The 10,862-nt window shown below is 40.9% G+C and overlaps 1 protein-coding gene across 1 annotated transcript; it reads left to right on the forward strand.

Annotated features, from left to right (window-relative positions):
• The first annotated feature begins 503 nt into the window (after nucleotides 1-503).
• On the forward strand, nucleotides 504-8,097 carry eef1e1 (eukaryotic translation elongation factor 1 epsilon 1). Its single transcript, XM_034109183.2, has 4 exons — nucleotides 504-615; nucleotides 1,291-1,488; nucleotides 4,134-4,229; nucleotides 7,185-8,097. Exons 1-4 carry the CDS (start codon nucleotides 532-534, stop codon nucleotides 7,326-7,328), a joined length of 522 nt encoding a protein of 173 aa, XP_033965074.1. The 5' UTR covers nucleotides 504-531; the 3' UTR covers nucleotides 7,329-8,097.
• The last annotated feature ends 2,765 nt before the right edge of the window (nucleotides 8,098-10,862 follow it).

The raw sequence follows: 10,862 nt of genomic DNA on the forward strand, positions 1-10,862 counted from the left end.
CACACATTTGGACATATATACTTAATAAGCCCAGTTTTGACTGACAGGGGACATTTCATTATGGAGAAATCGTAGGAGTGCAGTGCAAATACAAACAGGCAACACACAACATGTCACAGCTGGGACGGACTGTCAAGACAGACAGACAGACAGACAGACAGACAGGCAGGCAGGCAGGCAGGCAGGAACACTTTTCTCTAGCACTTATTAATAAAAACTTTGAAAATAAAAAGTAATTAAATCATATTTGTTATATTATTATTTGTATTATTATTATATTATTATATTGAGGTTTGCCCGTCATTTTCATAATAATTAACTTATTCTATTTTATTCAATTATATTCTATTTTATTCTTTTTTTTATTTGAAGAGATGATGGCTCATCCACTGATGCAATGTTGTGACACACTTGCTTACTGTGTTCCTATTGGTTAACTTGCACGTCAGTCAAATCATAGTGGGCAGGAGTTGAGTATTTTAGCCAATCAGATCGCACTCACACGGCACTGCCCCTCCGACAGTCAGAAACATGGCGTTACGGGAGCTATCATCGCTGGAGAAATATTTAGGATTGAAAAAGCCGAACAAGTACAGCACACAGGGGGACAAAAAGGTGACACGAGAATACATCCTTGTTGGGTCCAATGTTGCCTTTAAACCGGTGTTTTATCTTATAGGACTCTTGTAAGCTATGTAATTAGCACACAGTAGCTAGCTACAGTAGAGAGTGCTAACAAGCTACAGTAGTCATGTGTTATTACAATACTGGCAGTTCAGTGGCTTTTCTAAATGTTACTATCAGTCTTGAGTCAGTAGTGTTGTCGTCAGTTGGGCTTGATAACGATACTAAAAACCAGGCAGAAACATTTAATACCAGATGTTTTATTTCTACAACTCGGCACAATGGAAATAGCTCAATGTTGTGCGCATGCCCGTCCATTAATGTCAACTGATGAGGGGAGAGCTGTCACTTTCTGTAGCACCATAAATTATCCTACTTGCAAATGAATACTTTAGAAACTCGACCTCATTTAATTAATCAATTTTAATAAATGAAAAATGGATATTCACATGCATTTACTTCTTCAGAGGCATACTACTTTATTAATACATGTGTAAAGTGATCAAGGGTGCTTTTTTCTGTGTTTAGAACTAAATCAACATTAAGCACCTTTAAAGGGTGTTTAAAGCAAAGATGATGTCTGATAGTTAATTGTGTCTGAATTTGAATGAATAAATAGATCTATCTGTTTTTCACTGTCTCCATCTCATTGCCTTCTCCATGCAGGTGCCTGTGCTACAGAATAACAATGGTCCTCCGCTGGTAGGGCTGGGGACCATCGCCTCTCACCTGGTGAAGGAGGCCAAGCGCCCAAACCTGCTGGGAGACTCTGCAGAGAGCAGGGCTGTGGTGCAGCAGTGGCTGGAGTACAGGGTCACCAAGCTGGATGGATGCACGAAGGAAGACACGAAGGCCATCCTGAAGGTAGAGAAGAAGAAATTGTTGTTGTTTCCGAATTGCAATAGCTGTTGTATTATAACTTAAGACTCTGATGAAACTGTACCTACGATTTTCCCTGATTTTATTGGTTGTTCCCAAGCTAGGATTTGTGAAAGGACAATAATTTAAAGAAATCATTCCCTACTTTTGCATTTTAGTTTCTCTCACATCCACTCTCTGTGTACACCAGCGAGGCTACTGTGTGTGTGTGTTTGTCTTGTTAAAACTCCAGCAACAGGAATACAGACTGATGTATGGCCCTCAGTGACATGGCCCCACACGACAGAGGAAAACACTTTAATGTGCCTGACGCCAGTCAGCGTGCAATGGATCAGTCAGCCGCTGGTCTGCTGGACGCTGGACGCCTCTTGGCACTGGTGTGTGTGTGTGTGTGTGTGTGTGTGTGTGTGTGTGTGTGTGTGTGTGTGTGTGTGTGTGTGTGTGTGTGTGTGTGTGTGTGTGTGTGTGTGTGTGTGTGTGTGTGTGTGTGTGTGTGTGTGTGTGTGTGTGTGTGTGTGTGTGTGTGTGTGTGTGTGTGTGTGTGTGTGTGTGTGTGTGTGTGTGTGTGTGTGTGTGTGTGTGTGTGTGTGTGTGTGTGTGTGTGTGTGTGTGTGTGTGTGTGTGTGTGTGTGTCTCAGCATGACACACTGTTGTGGCATGGCTGAGGAGTCATGCTGTGTGGCAGCATGTTATCTGGACAGGCCTCTTAAATATTTTAATGGTGCCACTTACAGAAGGAAGTCGCCCTGAGCAGCTCAGTTCTGGTGCCTGGTGCCCCCTGTCCTGTCCCGCTGCTCAAGCTCCGTCTTTAACACTCTTCTCTAAAGCACACTAGTCATCTCCCATTAAATTGTCCAGACACAGAAACTGTCTGCAGGACTTGTTCAACTTTCTCACCCCAGGATGCAAATAAGAATAGCTCATAGTGGAGACCTGTTTCTGAAGTGGGCATCTTGTCACTCATGTCATGTTAAGTTAAATGAATATTGGAGAACGTCTGTCACCTTAAACCAATTAGGCTAGTGCAGGGTGGCTTCCTGCCGCCACAGCAGTTGTTTGGTTTTATGAAGCAACATTTTCTAAAATACAGCCAATTACACCAAGGTCAGTTCCCACTGTCTTTAGTCAAAGGAGACCACCAACATCTTGAATAGATGTATTGCATTACATAATTTAAAGGAAGAATACATACTTTATTTTGCACAAGAATCTCCCTTCACATTTAGCCTTATGGTATTCAAACTTCTTAATTTAGAAATGTCTGAGCTTGGGGACACCAGTAATGGTTGCCTGAACGCACAGGACCAGTTCAACGTTGTATTGAGACAGTAACTGTGAGGTTAAAATAGAGAAGTGTCTGTGGAGTATTCTGACAGCAGTCACAAACTGTCACGAGTAGAAAAGTATATCACAAAGAAATGCGCCCAGAGACATATAATGCATTGCAATAGTAATGCAAATATACTTTGGGGTATTCATATTTATTTATTAGTTCTATTTCTGTGTAATGTAAAAATGAACAGCTGTGCTTTCCCTGCCTGTACACAACATACCCAAAGGGCAAAAACTTTGTTTATATTGTTATGAGTTTCGGAAAGTTTCTGCCCCTGACCCGGTTGTTGTGGAGTAATAGTCTGTGTAAATTATGTTATAAACTTTGCCTGCATTGCTTTATCCAAATGTGTCTACAATAAGAGTGTGCAGTTGAGGAGGGGGCAGGTGGAGAAGAACCCAGGTTTGGAGCTCCATGTGCTGGGTGGGGGTGGAAGGAAAGCTGCCTGTCCTCTGATGCTCCACTGGGCTTCAGCTCCATGGCTGTAGGCTAGGAGAAGCCAGGGTCTGACTGTGGAAGGGGAGGAAGTCTGCAGTCTTCATGCCTTGTTTGGCATCACCCACTCTTGCCGCACAATAACTCCATTTGCCCCCAAGATGCTCTGTGTGCGTGGAGTGTTCCCTTCTCACAATGTACAAGTACTAAAGATGGTCCCTTCCCCTGGGACCAGCACTTCCATGCACGACTTTGCACAGACATGGACTGAGAAAAACACATCACGATGCCCAAGTTTATGACGGCTTCATTAGAGAAGCGAGTTGTAGTCATTTGGTAGCGGAGTAAACAAATAGCCTGTTTTGTACAGCATCTGTGCTAGGTCGCCAGTTATGGGGAGGGATGCTAAACCCCCTCAGGTTACATATTATTCCTACCCACATAGCACACAGACACACACACTAGCTAGGACTCACGGACCTCACGCACACACAGATATATAGGTTAACGAACCTGCTGTCATTCCCCCTTATACTGAAGATCTGTCCAGAAAGAGATTTTAATATACATTTTATTTCAAGGAGCTGCATATATTTACCTTCTCTTTTTTTTTGTAAACAATGCCTTAAAGAGTCAATTTGTACAATAAATCCATAACAGTGTTTAGTGAGATGCAATATAATTCATGGCCAACAACAACAACAGTCTCTTCATTAGCGATTCATGCAAATGTAATTTCCCCCCCTAATGCATTCATCAGTTGTGTCAAGACAAGCGTGTTTACATAGAAATGCGTTCCGTGATGCATAAATTAATGACCTCATTTGCATAGCTGGTAATGTTGTGAACATTCTTCTTGCAGGACCTCAACCTCTACCTGCAAGACAAGGTCTACATGGCGGGCAACCAGTTCACCTTAGCGGACACTTTCATGTACTTTGGAATACATCCAATCATAGTAAGTGCATTTTCTTTAACATGATCTTTAAGTGTCACACCATTCAGATTTGGTAGGTTATTATCATTTTAACATTGCTGAGTCTTAAAAGAAGCGAGATGGTTAAAGGAGATTTGGATTTAATTCAAGTTAGCTTAGGATCAGTTAACTTTTCACTTTAAAAAAAAAAAGGTACATTTTATATTTAACTTATATGTAACCTAACTTGTGTGTATGTAGATAAACTGTTGCCCATTCAGATGAACTTCTAGGACACATTTCAATATTTTTTTAAGTTAAAATGACTGAAACTTAAAAAAAGACGCTTAAATTGGAAAGACGTAGATGTTATATGTCCCTAGATTTCTAAAGTCGCATGAAATTGAACATTGAGTGGTAAATGTGATTGATTTGATGTGTCTCTGCGCCGTTCTCACCACCATTTTCCAAGGTCTCCATCCATCCCTTCATCCATCCTTTCCCTCCCTATCAGCACTCACTTCAGTCAAACCGCAACTTTAATAAGCAATTTGTCACAGCGCATAACACACAATTAGACCAGTCATATGGCCAAAGGGAACCGAGAACAAGTTGGCAAAGAACACACATTCCCACTTCTCTTCAGAGAAGTAAAGCGATGTGGCACAAAGTGATGTCTTAAGCCTCAGACTAGGGAAAAGGAAGTTTGTTATGCCTTCCAGTATTCAAAGAAAGTGAGACCAGAAATGGGGGAGACGGGATGGGACAGAGGGAGGGAGGGAGGGAGCGCTCACATGTTGAGAGATGTCAGTGGTTGTGGCGTAGATGGAAGGTTGCCCCCCCACCACCAGGCAGAAGAGCGTCACTTTGGTTTCAATCAGTGCGGGTTTTAACCTCGGGGACACGGGGTTAGCGAGCCCCACCCTGGAGGTTGTCTCAGTCCAGTTAATGAGAGAATGAAAAGGAACACGTCTAATACGATTTTTCCAAAGATGTCCTAATAAGTTCTGGTATTATCCTTTTTTGTTTTATTTTAGCACCAAATTGAAGAAAACATGAATATGATATTATTTTTAAACGGATAGCTCCTTAATGGTGTGAATAAGCAGTACAGTTAACTTGAAGCCTGAAGAAGTCAAAGTATTTTAGCAAAAACAAAAGAAACAAAAATCTGAAAAAGTCAGAAGCAAAAAAAAGAAATATTTATCCTTCATTTATACAAATTAATGGTCAATCAAAATTGTGAAACTATTAGATCCCAGTTAGTGTCTTTAAATGTCTAGTTTTTGTCGGTCTAAAACCCAAAGATATTCAGTTTATCTTTTAAGATCAGTGTTTCCCCTAGGATGGAGTCATAGCAGCGGTGCTAAGGCACGTGGGTCCAGTATAATGTGAGCGCGGAGCGCGTGGAATTTTTTAGTGTGTGCGCGTGCGAAGTGCGCCCCGCCAATTTATTTGTGTCTGCCAGCACAAGAAAGGCTCTTGAGGCCTAGTACCAGTGCCGGTTCTAGACAATTTGCTGCCCAAGGCGAGATTTTATATAAAGAATAAATGAAAAATCTCTACTAAAGACAAATACACTACAAAAACAGAAACTTATTGACATACACTCTAGGTAATAGACGTCAAAATGGCCTCAAATGTATTCAGTATTGTATGAACATGTTTTAATTTGGGGGTGAAGATTTGTTTGAAAATTTTAAAGTAAAATGCTTCAATCTGGTGCACACAATTACTAGAGACCTGATCCAGGGGGTACAACTCTAAACACCCATATGAAAAAGATCGGTTTACATTTTAATAATCAAATAAGTATGTGAACATAACCAATAACCTACCATAGCCAATAACAAATAAATGTAACTTATTTTATTTTTGTTGTTCATCTATATCTTATTTTACCAGTTAACATTTATTTATTTATGCATATTTTTGTATCTCTCCAACTTTAAAAGATATTTTTGGTTTATTGTCCTATAGTTTACATTGGAATGATTTCAAACCTGTTTTTATTTATCCGAATAATTATAAAGGAGTGCCTTGGAAATATGTGTTTACATAATTTGTTTGAGACCCACTGAGGTAACTTAGACTAAAATTATACTATCTAAACACTCAGTCCTTTACCTCACTGAGCCTCTCAGTCTGACAGGAGAGCTCTCCTCCACCCTGGTTGTAGAAAAAGATCTACTTCTTATATCCATTAGCGCAGCTAGCACCAGATTCTAATAACAACAGCGCCGGTACCGGTACGCCCTCTCTCTCTCCCTCGCTCGCTCTCGCTTCCACGCTAGCACTTTGGCTGGCTAAGCCAACATCCCCCACTTTCATCACTTACAGCGTCCATCGTACAGGGCAAATTAAAAGTGTAACCGGGGTGAAAAGGGTGTTACATTTACTTAATTATGAATGTTGTTACATCAAGGCCAAAAATTAGGATGAGCGCCAACGGTCAAACATGTTTTTTCCCCTCCCAGAGCTACCAGCACAGCGCCCCCCAGATCTGGCGCCCCTATGCCAAAAATCGTCAAGATTTAGCAAAAATACACCTTTATTGAACATACAGTAACACAAAGACTACAAATCCACATAATAAAAAATAAAAAAGGGTCGCCACTTATTATTATTTTAAGTACCTGGCTGGCGCCCCCTAGCAGCGGGCACCGCTGCTATTTGTATATAGGGGAAACACTGAAGATAAAAAAAAAGGAGGAAATCTTCATATTTAAGAGTCTGGAACTGCATTTTATGCCTTATTAGTGGAAAAAATGAATTATTGGATTAAATTATTAATTGATTATATGAATATTTGTGATTTTTTTTCTTTGGTCAACAAATTGTTTCAGCTCCAAATAAATATTGGCTGGTCCAAAATAAATGTATTTCATTTATTACAGCACTATGCCCTTTATATTTATAGCAAACTGTATATATTGTATATATTACAAAAAGTGGTTTATGTTTTTTTTTTTAAAAGGCCCTTTCTCTTTCACCCAGGTGGATCTGTCAGTCCAGGAGAAGGAGCAGTATGTGAACGTGGCCCGATGGTTCGACCACATTCAGCGCTGCCCCGGCGTCCGACACCACCTCCCCCCTCTCGTTGTGCTGAGGAACAGAATCTACACCAGCAAACACCACTGAGACCCCCCCCCTCCCAGCATGATACATTACGAGCTGGTCTGTCTTTTGGACCAGACCTGGGCAAAATATCTAAAAGTGTTTTACATCATCATCCCTATCTGAGGACTTTCCCACATCTGTATCCAACATCTTTTATTTCACGATTCCTGCCTTAATGTCTTGTCCCGGTCGCAAACCTGTACACTTCCTGTTAGACTTTTTAAATGGTGTTTAACCAGAAAGAGCTAACGCCGCCCTAACAGCCTGAGGTACTGAAACTCCTTTAAGGGATTGCCTGCTAATAAAAATGAAATTCACTTCATTTTTTATTATATTGCTTTTTCCATTAACATCTGACTTTAACAATTAGTTGGAAGTGGAAGAAAGAAGGTTGTCTTAACCTCTCAATATTTTCTTTCCTGATTAAAATATTTGTGGGACGTTTGGTGTCTTAACCTTGAATCAGTATGAAGCAAAAATGTGAGACAGCAACATTGGTCTAATTTCTTTTATTATTATTTTGTGGGACTTTTGGAAGTTGTTTACAAAGGGAAGGCTGTACGGTTTTGAAGTGCTGCTAGCTTGTTTGAAAAGTGTTTCTATTTATAAATGGTGATTATTTTTGTTTTGTTTAATCTGAGCTATGAACATGTAATGGAATCAAGACTTAATAAAATGTCCTTAGGAAAAGCAGCGTCCTTCATGCCATATCAATGCATTTACAGCAACAGTTTGTCTAAATAAAAGTGGTTACTGGTTCAAAACCATAACCCCATAATGTGCACAGTCACTGAGTCCACATTGTTCTGTCATCTCTCAGCTCACATCTCTTTCAGGACATTTTATTCTTAAGATTGTTTTCATGCAGCCATTTCAGTGGGCAGTTTAGTGTGAGTGCTCCTGATTGCATCCTCTCTGCGTCCCACTGCCTCTCCACCAGTCGTGTGGGCAGCAGTGAGCAGCTCAGAGATCAGAGTGAGGCTCCAATCAGTCCCACTACCACCACTGTTGATGCTGCAGGCCAGAGGGAGGGCAGCGGGCTCACCAGCTGCCTCACAGATCCAGCCAGCCAAGGCCAGAACCCGGGCCCCTGGGCGACAGCCAGCCACTGTGTGTCATTTCAACCCTTGCGCTCCCACGGGGCTGCTGGAGAGAGAAGGACGCAGGGAGGCAGCGAGAGAGGGAGGGAGGGAGGCCACAGAGAGAGGGAAAAGAGCACCCAGAGGCCGAGGGATCTTTTTGTGACATGTGAACAATGATCCGTGCCTCAGAAAGCCTTACTGCTGCTGGCTGGGTGTTTGCTATTATCACCGTTAACAGGCCAAGTCGTGCCTGTGGGGGCAGGACCTGTTAATGATAAGTAGTCATTAAAAAATAAATCTCATTGAGTTAAGGTAACTCAATGGTGATTGACAATGGCCCAACTGCATGTGTGTATTGGATGTAGTGCCTGGACTCAAATTCTTTATCAAATGTGCAAAAGTGTAGTTTTTGGAGACAAGAAAATTAAGTTTCAGGCTCCTCGAACAATGCAACACCCACTTTACTTAACATGAAAAGATTAAACAGTCCAAAAAATATAGAAGTCCAAGTAAGTTGCAGGAAAAAAATTAAATATATAAATAGCTGGTGGCGACGTTTGTAGGGAAAAGCAATAGGCAATGCACAGTTGGGATTTAAGCACACTTTCAGTTATTTCCACAATTACTGAGATCTTCAAATTGTAACTTTAAAATGCTTTCAGACACACTTTTCCCCTTCCCCAATCTTAACATGCTCCTCATAATCTGATGCTGCCATAATGTTCATCTGGTGCAAATAAATCAAAGGCATCCACAGCTCATGACCCCTTTTCTCTGCAGATGTGTCAGTGTGAAGCATCCTTTTTGAATTTGTTTTTTCGAAAACCAGCCACAAGACAGAGTTCAATGGATTTCCGTTAAGACAGCCTGCTGTGTGTTTGCGGCAAGTGTTGTGAAGATGTGAAGGATAAAAACAGCTTGCAGTCATTTGAGAGAGCCTTGTGACTCGTTGGGGTACTTTATGATGAGGTTTCGCGTTAAAGAAGCCCTTGTCCTCTCGTTATGTTAACATTTGGTTGGAATGCTGTTTCCAATGTGCAGCGTCACACAGTTGTTCTTATTTCCAAAATTTAATTAATTAAGCTCGAGCCCACAAAAGTTGCTTCTGGGCAAGTTGTTCTTTATGCACAGTATTTGTGGTGTTGCTATGGTTACAGAAGAAACTGTACTTTATTTTTAGGCAAAAAAGTTATTTACCTACCCTGTGCCCATTGGTACTTAGGTACAGTTCAAAATAGTTTGATAGTTTAAAATATGTTTGCATGAATTTGTTCACTTACTGTAGCATCTTTTAATTGATGTTGAATTTTACATAAATGTCAATAAAATAAGTACATTTATATTTTAAGTTTCATCTGTCAATCAGACTGCCAGAGCCAAAAGGCCAAAAAAAAGGTTTAAAAAAACCAGGAACTGATCATCACAAATGGTTGAAAAATGTAATCCAAAAAATGTAAAGTGGTCATATTTTCATCTTTTAGTGTACTAAATATACTCCAGGATATTCTTCAAAGTACTTGAAATTAAATCCAACTCTAAAATATATCTTGTCAGTCATTTTGAAAGTCCTCTTTTGTTGTGTGTCACTGTGCTGACTGTCGGCAGAATTTAAAAAAGCTGCTGTGTTGAGGTCTCTCAGTCAGAGCCGGACGCAGGGACGAGGCCCAGCAGGTGACCAGGACAGAGCAGCCAATTAGAGGCGACCTTCCCCCCCACTTCTGAAGGGGAGAGGAGCTCCACTCTGCAGGGGGGGGGGCGACACACTCAAGAGCCACCCACTTTACCAACTGTGCCCCCCGGCAGCCTTGTTGACCTTTGACCTCTCCCTCACCAGGTAGGATTATCATCAGTATCTGCTGATTACTCTGTCTCTGTCTCTCTCCAGCTGGGCATAAAGGGGCAGAGGTCTAAAAAGCTGTGAAAACTTAGGTGGCTTCAACTGTAGCTCAGGTTTAACTGAAATTAAAAAGTTATATTTTAAGTGTGAATTCAGTCTTCATTGCTGACTCCTACAATTTAACCCACTTAATCTGCAAAACATTGAAGACGTTGTTCTTTAAAGGCCAATACACTGAGATAATGAGCCTACATTTGGCACAATAGTAATATACAGAGATACATCGAAGCACTTTTATGCAATCTACACCGAGAAGAAGCACAAGAAAACCAACATATCATTAAAAGCAAATTAAGAGAAGGTCATTTTTACTGAATGGCTCAACTCTCTTTTGGTAATGGTATGTTTCTGTGTTTTGTTGAAAATACCCATTTTGTACTGAACACTGTGTTATAATGTGCTGCGACAGTACGATCCGCCAGAACAAACCAAATGTTATGGCGTGCCTTTAAATTGATATCATGCACTCTGACACATGATTGAAATCAAGATTTTATCGAACTAGCCTGGAACACCGTGACAAGATCGCTGAACTGTGTCGAGGACTCAAAGTTTTGAAACCTTGTTGCATGTCAT

Source organism: Pseudochaenichthys georgianus, chromosome 20 (genome assembly GCF_902827115.2).
Source record: "Pseudochaenichthys georgianus chromosome 20, fPseGeo1.2, whole genome shotgun sequence".
Classification (NCBI taxonomy): Eukaryota; Metazoa; Chordata; class Actinopteri; order Perciformes; family Channichthyidae; genus Pseudochaenichthys; species Pseudochaenichthys georgianus.